Here is a 15,602-nt window from a genome sequence, read left to right on the forward strand (position 1 = left end):
ACAGGAAAATGAAAGCTCCACGTGGTAGGAGTAGCAGCTATGCACGGCTGGCTTCAGCACCGCGTTCGCTTCCTGTTTCTTCAGATAGCTGGTCTGCCATCCCATTCCGTGTGTTATAGACCGAATTTCCCCGGTGCTTCTCCAAATGCACACCAGAGTTCTGGGCAGATATCTGCTCTAGTGCACTGGAAAATACTAAACTTCTGCATGTTTTTGTTGCTTGATCGACGTAGAATTTGAGAGAAAAGTAGCAGAACGGTATAGAATCCTAATGAAAGCAATCTTTTTTTTTTGTCCCCTAGGAATTGATTTTAAAATCAGAACAATAGAACTAGATGGGAAGAAAATCAAACTACAGATATGGTAAGTTTATAAGAGCGTAACTTGATCTGATTGGATGAGCGGGTGTCCACAGCCAATCCGTAGTGGGGTAGCTGCAGGATGAACTGGTTGTCTGCAGAACTCTTCTCGACGCATTAAAAATAATTGTGGGCATAATTACTCAGTGCTCAAATCAGCTTGTGAAAACTGGCAACAGAAAAAAGTTTTGGCGGCTGAAATTCCATTGCTTTGCACAAGGTATTCATGACCAAATAACGGACCATTGAATTGTTAGCTCACCTCTTTGGGGTAGTGAGCCAGTTTGGTGTCGTGGTTAAGTGCGCGGACTCTAATCTGGGAGAACCGGGTTTGATTCCCCACTCCTCCACTTGCACTTGGCTGGATGACCTTGGGCAAGCTGTAGTTCTGATAAAAGCTGTCCTTGAAAAAGAGCGGTTTCTGTCAGAGTTCTCTCAGCCCCACCTACCGCACAGAGTGTCCGTTGTGGGGAGGGGAAGGGAAAGGAGTTTTTAAGCCCCTCTGAGACTCCTTTGGGTAGTGAAGGGTGGGGTATAAATCCAATCTCTTCTTCTTCTCTTGCACTTTATCTCAAGTCAGTGAAAGTCTGCAAAAGCTCAGCATTCAGATGCCTTTCACTGGGCCCATGTCTCCAGTGGAATAACTTTTGGTCAGGCAGCCTTGTTGAGGCTCGAAAGCTCTGTGTTCATGTAGCACTGCGTGATGTGCAGCCTGCTGTATAAACCTGTCTCGCAAATAACCTACGTTCTACGGTATTCATGAAATGCGTCTTCTCCTTCAGCTGCAGACATTAGACAGCACAGTGAAGAGAGTTTCACACACTTTTCCTTAATCATAAAAAATCTAGAGAACATCCTCCTAGTGGCTGTAACATGTATGTTCTGTGGTGCTCTTAGGCAAAGTTAATTTTTATTTTATTTTTTTTATTTCTTCACATTTATAGTCCGCCCTTCCCAGAAGCGGGCTCAGGGTGGGTACAACATGTCATGTCAAGTCAAGTCAAGTGAGCCTTTATTGGCATAAATTATCAGAACCATTTATACATTTTAAAACCAGTTAAAAGCACATATATAAGAATTCTAAAAGAACCTTTGGCGCAGCTTTAAAGCCAAACAGAGAAACTTAGCCACCTTCTCTGTAATATCCGGTCAGAGATCTCTTAAAAGTCTATTCACCTTAAGAGCATCAGAACAAACACCCATACTGGTTAAAAGAGATTGTAAATATGTGATCCTTATGTCCATGTACAGGTTACAATGCAGGAGAACATGAGTGATAGATTCCACGCATTTCTTTCTGCATGGGCAGTATCTGGCCAGCTGAGAAACCTTATTGAATCTGCCAAATAAGATGGCGGACGGCATGGCATTGCATCTGGCCAGGGTGAACGCTCTACATGTCATTTATACAAATATATTAGCTAATGTAATAACGTTCAACAACAACAACAACATCAACAACATTATTTATTACGGTCAAAGACCCATCAAACAGCATACAGGATCAAAAAAGCAAACCCAGGTTACCAAAACATTACAAAGAGGAGACATCATAAATAGTATTAAGGAGGAGCTTGCGCTTTGCAAATGCAATAAAAAGAAATTTAGCCCAAAGGCCTGGCGGAAGAGCTCCGTCTTGCAGGCCCGGTGGAATTGAATTAGATCCCGCAGGGCCCTCATCTCGGCGGGGAGCATGTTCCACCAGGCAGGGGCCTGGGCAGAAAAGGCCCCGACCCTGGTCTCGTGGGCCAGGGACTACCAGGAGGTGTTGATCCCTAGAGTGTAGTGCTCTTTGGGGTATATACGGGAAGAGGCGGTCCTTCAGATACGTTGGTCCCAGGCCGTATGAGGCTGTTACCAACACCTTGAAGCGGATCCGGAATTCTACTGGTAACCAGTACGATTGGCAGAGTACCTGCCGAACGTGAGCCCGCATAGTTTCTTTCTTTCTTACTTACATTTATTAGCTTCTATGACCAAAGGTCTTAAGCTCAGTTATAAAAGATGAATATACAACATTAGCCTCATAACACGAACTTTACAATAAAAGTTTACGGTCGAAGTAATCAGATCTAAAGGACCTAAAATGTTAAAACAGAAGTCATTAATAAAACTATAATTCATTTAAATATTCATTTAAATCATAATAACTGGGTGCATGCCAAATTCTGTTACAGTTGGGCCAAGCCAGATTTTCTTTGCTTTACAGATAAAACTGTCATTAAAAATTTAGTGACGGAATAAGTGGTTTCAGGATTAGTATCTGCCAACAGATAGGGGACCACCCAGAGTTCAGTGGGTAATCGGTGTTTGGTAAGAACTGGAGTGATCCAAATCGATCTGGGAGTCGACCACTGATGACATAATAGAAGATGGCCCAGTGTTTCCACAGCTCCAGTCTCACAGTTACATAAGCGATCCGAGTAGGGGACTTTAGAAAAGCGACCTGTTAACTCAGCAGTGGGAAAAGAGTTAAGCCTAGTTAAAGAAAGTTAAAGAAAGCATAGTTTAGTTGAGTCCCAGTGTTCCCTCTAAGTTGAGTGAGTGTAAGCTAGCTCACAGGTTTTTAGCCTCTGGCTCACACATTTTTGTCTTAGCTCAGGAAAGATGGCTCCAGAGCCAACTAAATTTTGCAGTAGCCAAATTGCCGGCTCACAACTTTAATGCCAGGAGCTCACAAAGTAGAATTGTTGCTCGCAAGACTCCGCAGCTTAGAGGGAACATTGGTCCTGACCTGATTGGCCAAGACTAGCTGGATCCCATCGTATCTTAGGAGCCAAGCAAGGTCAGCCTGTAGTTGGATGGGAGACCACCAAGGAAGTCCAGGGTTGCTACAAAGAAGTCAGTTAATAGCCAACCACCTCAGTTCACCTTTTGCCTTGACCTAGATGGCACAGGCCAGCCTGCGCTCATCAGGTCTTGGAAGGTAAACAAGGTCAGCCTTGGCTGGTTCTCGGAAGGGAGACCACTGAGGAAGTCTCTTGCCTTGACCTGTATGGCCCAGCCTAGCCCACTTCTCATTGGATCTTGGAAACTTACCTGGGTCAGCTCTGGTTAGTTATTGGGATTGTTAGTCACTTCGAATTTTTAAAGTCATACTGGATTAATTTTGATGTTTTTTTTAAATGGATGGTTGCTTTGGCTCTTGTTTTATTTGTTATGATACGTTGTTAGCTACCCTGAGCCTGCGTGCGGGGTAGGGTGGGGTAAAAATCTCATAAAGTGAATGGATAAATAGGATGTCCAGGGCTGCTACACCAAGGCAGGCAACGTGTTGTTAGCTACCCTGAGCCTGAGGATGTCCAGGTCTGCTACACCAAGGCAGGCAACGGCGAACAACCTCTGGCCGTCTTTTGCCTTGAAAAGGACAACCTCTGGCCGTCTTTTGCCTTGAAAACCCTGTGGGTGGGCTGTGACTTGACAGCCTCTTCCACCACCACCACCACCAAAGTTTGCTGATGCAGAAGCCAGTGTAAAATCATCACAGGAGGGAGAAGGCACCTTCAGATACGACTGCTGGGCCCTCGTGGAAATACTGGGAGGTGAAATCGCACTGAATATGAATTAAACACACACAGTGGTGGTGCTGATGAGGTGGAGGATGTGGTCTGAGAGACCCAGTTTCTCCATGCACAGAAGCGAGGGGCAGAAGAGGAGATTGGATTTATTCCCCGCCCTTCACTACCCAAAGGTGTCTCAGAGCGGCTTACAATCTCCTTTCCCTCCCCCTCCCCACAACAGACACCCTGTGAGGGAGGTGGGGCTGAGAGAGCTCTGTTACAGAAACGGCTCTTTTTTCAAGAACAGCTCTTCTCAGAGCTACGGCTTGCCCAAGGTCACACCAGCAGCTGCACGTGGAGGAGTGGGGAATTAAACCTGGTTCTCCCAGATTAGAGTCCGCGCACTTAACCGCTACACCAAACTGTAACGTCTAAACCAGGGGTGTCGAACTCATTTGTTGTGAGGGCCGGATCTAACCTAAATTAGACCTTGTTGGGCCAGGCCATGTGTGTCATAAAATGTAATGCCAGCTAGCAGAGATATAAACTTTATAAAGGACACAAACACAAAGGGTTGGTTTTTTTACTTAAAATAAAAACGTGCTTAAAACATTAGCGCTCTTGCAATATTTTGTTTATTGAACAGTGTCTGCTAACTGACACCTCTTGCTCTGAAGTATTGCATCAAAATGTCTGTGCTGTTGCAATCTTGAGTCTGCTGTTCAGGTGTGTGTATCCATAAGCTGCACACCCACGATGACGCAACAGCAGCAGAACTGGAAGAAGAAGCAGAAGGCAGCCGGTTCCACTGCGGGGCTGTTAGAAACCCTCCGGGGGCCTGATCCGGCCCCTGGGCCGCATGTTTGACACCCTTGATCTAAACTGCTCTTGACCAGCGCTGTTCTCGAAGGGGGAGTCTCTGCTGGGGGAACAGGAGGTTTCCAGATAAGCATGTCAGGGTTGAGGTCCAAGCCTGCAACCTGGAATTGCCTTGCTTGTAAACCACCACCACCCCCAGGAGTAACTGGTACTTTGAGTGTGAATACGTAGCATTTGCTTGTTTGATCTTGTCTAACGTGGAGCTTAAGTGTACGTTGGTCTCTGCATGTTGCTGCTAAATGGAAAAGCGAAATGTTGCCTGGTAAGAGTGGTGATTTTGGGGGAGGGTTAGTGGCCACACCCTGCACCTTTGCGTTCCCCCTCCCCGCCCTGCCTTTAGTTTTCACGCAACCTGCTTTGGTTTCCTTACAGGGATACGGCAGGCCAGGAAAGATTCCGCACGATCACAACTGCGTATTACAGAGGCGCGATGGTGAGTGGACTTTGCTGCTGACGGTCTGGGAGAGGAGTCCCTGAACTTCCTGAGCCTGCGGGCGCCTCTGGAATTCTAACGCGGTGTGGTGGGCGCAGCCACAAAACGGCTGCTGCAGAAGGTGGGGTGAGCCACAAAATAGCTGCCCCAGCTTTACCGCCAGCCACACAGTGGAGATCCTGGTGGTGTGCTTTTCTAACCTCTCCGTCTCTTAGTAAGGAAGGAAGCCTTTATCACCATCAGTTTAATAGCAACAGAAACTTATAGAGCCCGGCGCCTGGTTTACTACTGACAACCTGTGCCCGCCCATCATATACGGGGAGACCAATGAGCTGAATACTCCGATAATCTATAGCATGTATAATGCCATCTTTATGACAGCAGAATATGTCTGCTCCAGTGCTCCCTCTAAGCTGTGGAGTCTTGTGGGCAAAAATTCGACTTTGTGAGCTGCCGGCATCGCGTTGCGGGGAGGGCGGGCTATAAATTGAAATTATATATAAAATAAATATAAAGCTGTGAGTGAGCGATTTGGCTGCTGCATGAATTAGTTGCTCTGGTGCCGTCCTTCCTTGAGCTAAGACAAAAAACAGAGGCTAAAAAAAACCTGTGAGCTAGCTCACTGACTCAGGTTAGAGGGAACACTGTTCTGCTGGCACTTTAATATCTGAATGTTCGTATGCTTTTGTTTGTGTAAGCCGCCCTGAGCCTGCTTAGGCGGGGCAGAAATTTGAATAAATAAATAAATAAAATAAGAACATAAGAGAGAAGCCAATGTTGGATCAGGCCAAAGGCCCATCTAGTCCAACACTCTGTCACACAGTGGGCAAAAAATACCAGGTGCCATCAGGAGGTCCACCAGTGGGGCCAGGACATTAGAAGCCATCCCACTGTTGACCCCCCCAAGCACCAAGAAGACAGGGCATCACTTGCCCCAGAGCCCATATCTATACCTTGTGGCTAATACCCACTGATGGACCTCTGCTCCATATGCCTATCTAATTCCCTTTTGAAGCCGTCCATGCTTGTAGCCGCCACCACTTCCTGTGGCAGTTTTGTTTTTAGAGGATACGTTGGAATCAAATTTGTATATATTGCTTTGATACTACTTTAACATAAGGGAGGCTCAAAAAACCTAAATGGGCAAGGAGGAGAATGGGGGACAGCGTGAAAACGGATCTTCCGCTTCTCTGCTGATGTACCCGTTGGGTTTGGAGGAACGATTCCAGGTGTCCCGGCGTGAGCGGAATAAGGTGGGCGTGCCTCGTTGCTGACGGTGACTCTGCTTTCTCTAGGGAATCATGCTGGTCTACGACATCACGAATGAGAAGTCTTTCGACAATATTAAAAACTGGATAAGGAACATAGAAGAGGTAGGTCTGTATCGCAGAACAGCGGGCTACGCTGGCTGGCAGACTGGTCCAGAACGATGGAAAGATCACCGAGCCGCTAAAATGGCCATGCTGCTTTCGTGTCAGAGGGGCGTGGAATCCAAGTGGTTTTGGATCCATTGGTGGGATTGCAGGTCTGAAACAAGAAAATATGAAGGGTGGGGGGAAAGATGGATTCATTCTCGGTATCACTTTCAGTTGGCTTTCCTCAGGGGGAGAGAGAGGTGGAAGGAAAAGGATGATGATTCTCTCCAAGTTTGTTTGCCTGATGGAATGGAGATGAAACAGGGAGGGGCCGTGGTTCAGTGGAAGAGCATCTGCTTCATATGCAGGTTCGATCCCCGGCGTTTCCAGTTGAAAGGAGCAGGCAGTAGGTGATGCGAAAGACCCTCGCCTGAGGCCCTGGAGAGCCGCTACCATTTTGAGCACACAGCACTGACCTTGATAGACAAAGGGTCTCTGATTTAGTATAAGGCCACTACATGTATAACAAAAACTGCCTAATAAAACTTTAAGAGACTCTTAAGGTATATGACGGTCATCTAAGTACATTCGAGTTTACAGAGGTAGTTACCATTTAAGAGGTCCACCGGGAGGCCCCCTGCAAGCACCAAGGATACAGAGCATCCCTTGCCCCAGACAGAGTGTTCCATCTGTATCTTGTGGCTCATAGCCACTCATGGACCTCTGCTCCAGATGTCTGATTACCCACACCTCAGTTGGGCACAGACAGAGGGCAGCCCTCCCCAGGGTTTGGCTCCACGGGGCTCTGATCCCTGTCAGCCTCCTGGGCGGGAGGAGGAAGGGGTTTAAGTCTTCCCACAGTGCCGGAGGTAAAGTAAGTTCCGGTCTGCCCGTTAAACACCCTCTCCCATGCCACGGCCCCCATTCAAATCACACACCCGTGCAGCTCCCACCCCTGCAATTTACCTTTAAATCATTGCTGGGATGACCTCACCGTGGGCCTTCCAGAGTCACATCCAGCGTTCCCCCTAAGCTGAGTTAGTGTGAGCCAGCTCACAGTTTTTTAGCCTCCGGCTCACACATTTTTGTCTCCGCTCAGGAAGGATGTGGCTCCGGAGCAAATTGGTTTATGCAGTAGCCAAATTGCTCGCTCACCACTTTAATGTCAGTAGCTCACCAAGTAGAATTTTTGCTCACAAGACTCCATAGCTGAGAGGGAGCATTGGTCACGTCCAGTTTGGTCCTCAGAGCCTAGTCCCGAAAGTGAACAGTCCATACAGGATAGATGCTCAGCAACATAAACACTCCCAATTTCTGGTTCCAGGTTGGTTATCTTTTTAGGAAAAGCCTCCGTGACCAATCTGTTCCCAGGGATCAGACAGCAAACTCTCAACACCCCACTATGTTAAACTGGGATATTTCTTTTACGCACTCAAGTGAACACACGAGAGACACCATTGGCTAATACTTTGCATTCATCACTTTCTGCTTTTTTAGAGTGCAGCGGCACCTTTAAGACCAACAAAGTTTCATTCAAGGCATGAGCTTTCGAGTGCAGGCACACTTTTTCAAATAGTGAAAGCTCAGACCTTGAATAAAACTTTGTTGGTCTTAAAGGTGCTCCACTGGACCCTAAATTTGTTCTGCTGCTTCAGACCCACAGACCTATACCACCTGGATCTATTCTATAGACTGCCTGGAAAGGAAATTAAGCCGAATCGGAGAAACAACAGCCCACCACCTGGGTGCCGGTAGGCAGCCCCGTCCCTGTTCAATGTGGCCCTAGTTAGGGAGTAGAGTGTTCTTAGAACCCTCTATGTAAACCGCCCAGAGACCCCTAGGGGTCAGGGCGGTATAAGAAGTCGAATGAAATGAAATAAATAATAAATAATACCAGTTTGGTGTCGTGGTTAAGTGCGCGGACTCTAATCTGGGAGAACCGGGTTTGGTTCCCCACTCCTCCACTTGCACCTGCTGGATGACCTTGGGCAAGCCGTAGGTCGGATAAGAGGTGTCCTTGAAAAAAGAGCAGTTTCTGTCAAGAGCTCTCTCAGCCCCACCGACCTCACAGGGTGTCTGTTGTGGGGAGGGGAAGGAGTTTGTGAGCCGCTCTGAGACTCCTTTGGGTAGGGAAGGGCCATGGGGTATAAATCCAGTCTCCTCCTCCTCCTTCCCATTTAAGATTTTTTTAAAAATCCTTGAGCAATGGCACTCTGCAGTTATCCAATCACATTTCAAGCACAAATGTCTTTGTTTCATTAGAAGAAACCCCTACAAGAATGGACGGTACATAAGAACAGATTTACCACAGGATGAACTGTTTGTCTAGACCAGGCCTTAATGTCAGTTCTCTGGCTCTCTGCCCAGCTGTGGTTTTTCCTAGCGCTCCGATTTCCACTCTGTTAGGTTCATTCCAGTGATTAGTTCATCAGGTACCCCTTAGCATGGCAAACATGCTGCTCTTGCTGGGCTTTGTGTTTTTAGATCTAACGTAAATGCGTATGAAGCAGGTAGAGATCAAGACCCACCTTTCGTCCCCTTACTATTTCCCCCAAAATAGACTCGACTCAAGTTGCATCTGGCACACTTTTTGTGGCTTGGTTGTGTTTCATGTTTTCCCCTCTCTTCAGCATGCTTCTTCAGACGTAGAGAGAATGATCTTGGGTAACAAATGCGATATGAACGAAAAAAGACAAGTTTCAAAAGAAAAAGGAGAGAAGGTAAGTCTTGCCCACTGACAAGCTCTTTAGGCAGGGTCTCTGATGTTCCTGATGGCCTTTATTCCCAACCCCCACCCCCACTGAAGCAGGCAGTGGTGTTGCTCTGGTGTCTCTATTCATTTTGGGGACAGAATGGGATTTCCGGCTATAAGGAAAATGTTCTGGATTTAAGAAAGGGTCGAATTCATCAACTTTGAGCTTAAATTGCAGCCTAAGATTTGCCCTAATCAGTGATGCTGAGAAAAAAGATTCAGACAGTGGGATTCTTAAGTGGAAATTGCACATGCTTCCTCCTTCAGCTGTAACTCTACTGATTTGGAAAGGCGGCCTCCCTGCCTCCGTTTGGATATAGTTTCCCTCTCTGCGTTTACTTTCTACACAGCCTGGCCCACAGAGAACCGATCTCTCCATTGTCTGCTCCATCATGCATATTACGAGCCACAATCTTCTTTCAAGCCAGCGTGGACCTTAATGCTGAATAAAATACAAACTTAGTGTAACCGTTCTGATTAGTTCAAGCCACTAATTGTACAGTAGGGTAGGCTAATGCCCTGGAAGGGGGTGGGAACGGAAATGCAAAAGGTGAATGCAGAACCCAGAGCACAATAGAGTTAACTTGTCCCACTAAAAGCAGTCTGGTACCGTAAAGACTTTTTTGTCCACAAACGCTTCTGCTGGTATTTTAATTTTTTGTTTATTTATGTTAGTTATAGTTAGCCTTTCTTCCATGGACTCCAGGCAGATTACACAGAGTGAGTCAGTACAGCCAACAGACTGGGGCGTTCAGTAACCAGCACATGAGGAAATTCTTTAAAATTATTTTTTATAACAAACAAAAACAAACAGACAAACAAGTTACTTAAAAGAAATCTGGGGGTTCCATTTAGGTCTTAACTAAATCTGCTTTGTTACCTCGTACATTGTCTATTTGTGTATATCTGTCTTTACTATCGTACATTTTTATGTCAATATTTAGCATTATAGTTAAAGATGTCAGTTATATCCTCTTCTCAGGTGACCAGCACATAAGGATTTGAGGAATCTGGAACCACCAGAAAGAAACAGAAGCATAGCACACATTTTCCCATGATGCATTAAGCTGTCCAGAAATTACATAATAAGATCCTACTTACAATACGCGATATACAGCAGTATAGAAGTCCCAGTCATGTTCCCAAGTATAGGTCTTCTAGTCTTGAATGGTATAGAGCTTCTAGTCTTGACGCTGTGATAAAGACTTGGTTGTTTTATGAATATCGCACGAATATCGCATGTTGAGAGCCAGTTTGGTGTAGTGGTTAAGTGTGCAGACTCTAATCTGGAAGAACCAGGTTTGATTCCCCACTCCTCCACTTGCACCTCGCTGGATGACCTTGAGCAAGCCACAGTTCTCTCAGAGCTGTTCTTGAAAAAGAGCAGTTTCTCTCAGAGCTCTCTCAGCTCCACCTACCTCACAGGGTGTCTGTTGTGGGGAGGGGAAGGGAAAAGGAGGTTTGTAAGCCGCTCTGAGACACCTTTGGGTAGTGAAGAGCGGGGTATAAATCCAATCTCTTCTTCTTCTTCTAAATGCTGTGGCTTTTTTTTTCTCTTGCTGACCTGAAGTTTTTTTACTCTGCTGAACATAAAAATGGCAACACATTAGATACGAACACAGTGCAGAAGCGAGAACCCCAGGGGCGGTCAGCATGCTGTCTTCTGGGTGCACAGGCAACCTTCCAGGGCCTATCTGTGCTCATCAAAACAATCCTAATTCCTCCAGCCAGGGGTGGCTCTAAATTCCGGAAGGTGTGAAATGGAACGGAAGGATAGACAACCCCTCCTCTCCCTCCCTGAATCCTACACCCTGTGCTATGTACACAGGTCCTTTGGGGATCTCACCTAGGCAGGGTAATCATTTGCAGAGGGAAATCTGCACTTCTTAAGCACTTGTAGGCATGCCAGTACATCCAACTGCTTTGTTGAAAATCGACTCTCCTAAGTCCTGACCGAGTTTTAACACTCTTTTCCAGCTAGCGATCGATTACGGCATCAAATTTCTGGAGACCAGTGCGAAATCGAGCATAAATGTGGAAGAGGTAAATGGGGACTGAACTTTGCTAAGTGCTTGTCTGGTTGCTGGTGGTTAAAATGTGTGTGGAGGGGGAGGTCTGACTGATTTAGCCATGGGGACTAAAGGGGAAAATTGCACATTCAGAGGCAGTCCACCTCTGAATCCCAGAGCCAGGAGGCAACCTCAGGGGAAGGCCTCGGCCTCTCTGCCCTTTTGTCGGCCCTCCAGAGGACCTGGTTGGCCACTGTGTAAGCCGGGCTGCTGGACTGGATGGATTATTGGTCTGATCCAGCAGAGATCCCTGTATTTTGAGTTGTATCATAGTACCACATTGATGCAGACAATGTATTGACTTATACCGGAGCTGTTGACTGTTTTCTGGGCTGCCTACCTGCAGTGTTCCCTCTAAGCTGAGTGAGTGTGAGCTGGCTCACAGTTTTCTAGCCTCCGGCTCACACATTTTTGTCTTCGCTCAGGAAGGATGGGGCTCCAGAGCCAACTCATTTATGCAGTAGCCAAGCCGCTCGCTCACAACTTTAATGTCAGTAGCTCACAAAGTAGGATTTTTGCTCACAAGACTCCACAGCTTAGAGGGAGCATTGCCTACCTGTACTACTTCCTCGAGTCCATATGCTCCAGGCAGACTCTTAGAGCTCCTCCCATGCCCTGTGCCGTGGGACCCTCTTTTACCATACCAGGCAGACGGATAGAAGTACTCGGGGGGGGGGGCGAGGTTGAGGCAGTACATATTGAAATTATTTGGAGGCATGAAAATGAATCTTCTGTTCTTGGGCATCGCTTTGGAGCCAATTCCCCTAAAGCCAAAACTTGACAAATCTTAAAATGTCTTTAAAAAAGCATTTATCGCAGGACTGCTCTAAACCGGGTTGTTGGGGCTCAGTTTCAGTTTATTAGGTTTAAGAGCCTATAGGCCATACACCATAGATAGATGGATGGATAGATGGATAGATAGATGGATGGATGGATGGATGGATGGATGGATGGATGGATGGATGGATGGATGATAGAAATTTAAACTTTAATAAAAAAATTAAAAAGACAGTATAACAGAAATGTATCACATCTATTATACAGTTATTGCACAGAGTACTCAGCAGAAGTCTCAGCCTTGTAGATTCCAAAAAGGCAACCCAAACGGCTAAGACGTTAGTTGGTCAGAAGTGAACTCCTCAGTCCTGTTGCGTGTACTAAATCTTTTCTCTCCCCCCCCCCCCTTCCTCTCTTGGTTCCAGGCTTTCTTCACTCTTGCACGGGATATTATGACAAAACTCAACAGAAAAATGGTTGGTTTCTTGTATTGTCTTGTACTGTACACAGGGATCTGCAAACCGTAGCCAGAATTTGTGCTCATTGCTGACCCTGTCTGTTCCCCCTGGCGGGGAGAGGGGGAGCCTTGCCTCTATCCCCGCTCACGTGAAATAAATCCCTTCTATTTCTGGCGAGGTTTGTGGCCGCTTGTATCACAGCGGGCTCCACCTGCCCCTCTCTGAGCCAGGGGGAAGGGCGAGAGGGTCGCCCTCTTACGGCACTCCGCTTCTTGGTTGCCAAAGTGGGAGTGACACTTGGCACAGCAGCCGCAGAGGGTGGGTTTGTAGGTCCCTGAGAGAGGGTGTGAGAGCTTTTGAGCAGTCTATCCCGGGGGGGGGGTCGAACTCATTTGTTACGAGGGCCGGATCTGACATAAATGAGGCCTTGTCGGGCCGGGCCATGCGTGTCATAAAATGTAATGCCAGGGAGCGGAGATACAAACTGATAGAAGCCCTCTGGGGGCCTGATCCGGCCCCCGGGCTGCATGTTTGACACCCCTGGTCTTTATCCTGCAGCTTGAAGAAACAGTGGGGGGGGGGGATCATGGCACAGAATAGTTAACCTGAGACAAAAGGCAGCTTTTGCTGACGTCCAACCCGAGACACAAAATAGGTTATGCAAAAGGCGCCAGTCTGGTCTGTGATCAGACGGGACCTTCCCGCTCCCCTCGTGCTCAGTATGCTTAGAAGCAAATTGCTCAGACTCCTGGATTGGAACCCCTGGGCAGTCTCCCTCGGCTCATAAGTAAGAGACTGTCGTTATTTCACGAAGCATCCTACCTGTGCCCTGGCGCGCAGTTTGGAAATTGCCGGTGCTGCTGGTAGAAAGTGCCGTCAAGTTCCAGCTGACTTCTGGCAACAGTGCAGGGTTTTCCAGGCCAGAGGCTCACACAGGTGGTTTGCCATTGCCTGGCTCCCCTGGACTTCCTTGGGGGGGGGGGTCTCCTCTCCAAGTACTAAGAAGGACTGACCTTGCTTAGCTCCCCAGATCCAAAAGAAAAGGCTAGGCCATCCAGGACAGGGCAAGAGACGAATAGAGGTGGTTTTGCCCTTGCCTGCCTCTGCATAGCAACCCTGGGCTTCCTTGGAGGTCTCCCATCCAACTACTAACCAGTGCCTGCCTCTGCGTGGCAACCCTGGGCTTCCTTGGTTGGTCTCCCATCAAAATACTAACGAGGGCCGACCCTGCTGAGATCTGACACGATCAGGTTAGCCAGGATGTACTCTCGCTCGCTCACTGAAAATGGAGATTGTTCCCATCATTAAAACTATTTTGCGGGCCTTTTGTTGTTCGTGGGGGGGGGGCGCAAGACAGGAGTCGCGGAGTCCCTGACGCCTTTCTCCCCTCTCCCCTCGTAGAACGACGGCAGTTCGGCGAGTGCAGGCGGGCCCGTGAAAATAACAGAAAACAGATCGAAGAAGACCAGCTTCTTCCGATGCGCGCTGCTTTGATGAACTCCCTAATAACAGACTGCAGCAGGCCTAGAAGAAAAAACAAAACAAAACGAGAAAAAAAACAAACCCTTTTCCTGCTTCTTTGAAAGCACACATGCTCTCCTCCCGGCCACGGGAGATGTGACCACCCCGGCTGCTTGCTGAGAGCTCTCGTCCGAACACCCGAACCGAGAAGAACACGGATTCCGGTTCGCTCTGCTCCCTCTTCTCAGACACGGATGCCGCGAGGCTGAGAGAGACACCACCCGTGCGGGAGCCACGTCTACGTTTTCCTTCATTGCTTTTGCTTCTTCTGTGCCCGATCCGGAAGCCGCTGCGGTTCCTTTTCTCTCGCACCCACCCACCCCCCTCTTTAAACTGTTGCACGTCTGCATCGTGGGCCTTCCGTTGCCTGTCAGCACAGTTTTCACGCTTCTTCCTGCACAGCTTTTTCTTCTTTGGTCTGGCCAGAGATCCTCATCCCCATGCGCCTGTTTCTCCCCCCCCCCCAGCTTGGAGAACAAATACCACCAAACGTAGAGCAGGGTTCTGGCCCACCGGAGTGTTGTTCTTGGGGGCGGGAGGTCGTCCCAAGTGGGATAGATCCCTGTTTCTCTTCTCCCTGCCTCCGCGTCCGTATCAGAAGTTCTCCAGGGCCGTCCTCTGTCCTTGCAGAACCTCCCTTTGTGGTACAAATTACTTGTGCCTCAGAGGGACAGATGATTGGTATCCAAGTGGTCCAGAGGAAGAGCTTCTGGAGATGTATGGAAACCTCCAAGCTTTTGCTCTGGTGGCTGTTCCCACGTGTGTCTGGGCGAGGGGAGACGGCTCTTTGTGAGAGTCCTCGGGGGGCCCAGACGTGGCAGCCGACGGTTGACCGGATTTTGCCCTTTCTCAGGCACACAAATATCTGTGAAATAAATGTTTCCACGTGATCCAGTGATGGAAACGTTTCTAACACCCAAGGCACTTAAAAGTTCCCATTTGGGTTACCTGCTTGTCTTTAACGAAACGCACAGGCCTGTTTGTGTCGAAATATCCCCCCCCCCCCCCCCCGGGGAGGCGGGGGGCGAATGCAGGGTGTTGGTCTTCTTGTAAAAAGTTCCTGCGAAAAGTTCAAGGAGCACGTTGTCTTTTTCCTCTTAGTCACCTAATGATCTAAATTAAGGGTCCCCCTCTCTTTTATTGAGCGGTGCTTCTCACTTCTTTAAAATACAGAAAGCGGTGTTTGGTTTCTCATGGCACCCGTTTGTACAGTGAGGCGGCCGAACCTCGGACTTCACTTCTGTGTCTCGTGTCCGAAACGTTTCTTTGTCTTCCATCCTGTGCGGGTGAGGGGGAAACGTATTGTCGTGGAGTTGTGGAATCTGAAGGTGGGGGGGTTCCTCCAGTCCCTTCCCATACGTGTTTCTCTGGTTCCATCAGGGAGGGAGACGGGTGTCGATTTGGTAGGAGTATTGAACAGAAGAACAAAAAATGATTCCCCGCAACAATCTGTCCTGCCGTTGGAAAAGGCGAAGGACTAAAGCCCCCGAGCCCCAGCA

General features: G+C 48.0%; 1 protein-coding gene across 1 annotated transcript; it reads left to right on the top strand.

Annotated features, from left to right (window-relative positions):
- Positions 1 to 271: 271 nt before the first annotated feature.
- On the top strand, positions 272 to 15,122 carry RAB8B (RAB8B, member RAS oncogene family). Its single transcript, XM_015420101.1, has 7 exons — positions 272 to 363; positions 5,111 to 5,171; positions 6,467 to 6,544; positions 9,157 to 9,246; positions 11,256 to 11,321; positions 12,550 to 12,600; positions 13,984 to 15,122. Exons 1-7 carry the CDS (start codon positions 272 to 274, stop codon positions 14,074 to 14,076), a joined length of 531 nt encoding a protein of 176 aa, XP_015275587.1. The 3' UTR covers positions 14,077 to 15,122.
- The last annotated feature ends 480 nt before the right edge of the window (positions 15,123 to 15,602 follow it).

The sequence above is a fragment of the Gekko japonicus genome, unplaced genomic scaffold (genome assembly GCF_001447785.1).
Source record: "Gekko japonicus isolate JY-2015 unplaced genomic scaffold, Gekko_japonicus_V1.1 scaffold369, whole genome shotgun sequence".
Classification (NCBI taxonomy): Eukaryota; Metazoa; Chordata; class Lepidosauria; order Squamata; family Gekkonidae; genus Gekko; species Gekko japonicus.

What these genes read in the sequence shown, in the direction of transcription:
- RAB8B (XM_015420101.1), top strand. Translation starts at nt 272, where the DNA reads ATGAAAGCAATCTTTTTTTTTTGTCCCCTAGGAATTGATTTTAAAATC. An exon ending in AAAATCAAACTACAGATATG is followed by an intron (nt 364 to 5,110) that starts GTAAGTTTATAA and finishes GTTTCCTTACAG; the next exon opens with GGATACGGCAGGCCAGGAAA. An exon ending in CAAAACTCAACAGAAAAATG is followed by an intron (nt 12,601 to 13,983) that starts GTTGGTTTCTTG and finishes CTCCCCTCGTAG; the next exon opens with AACGACGGCAGTTCGGCGAG.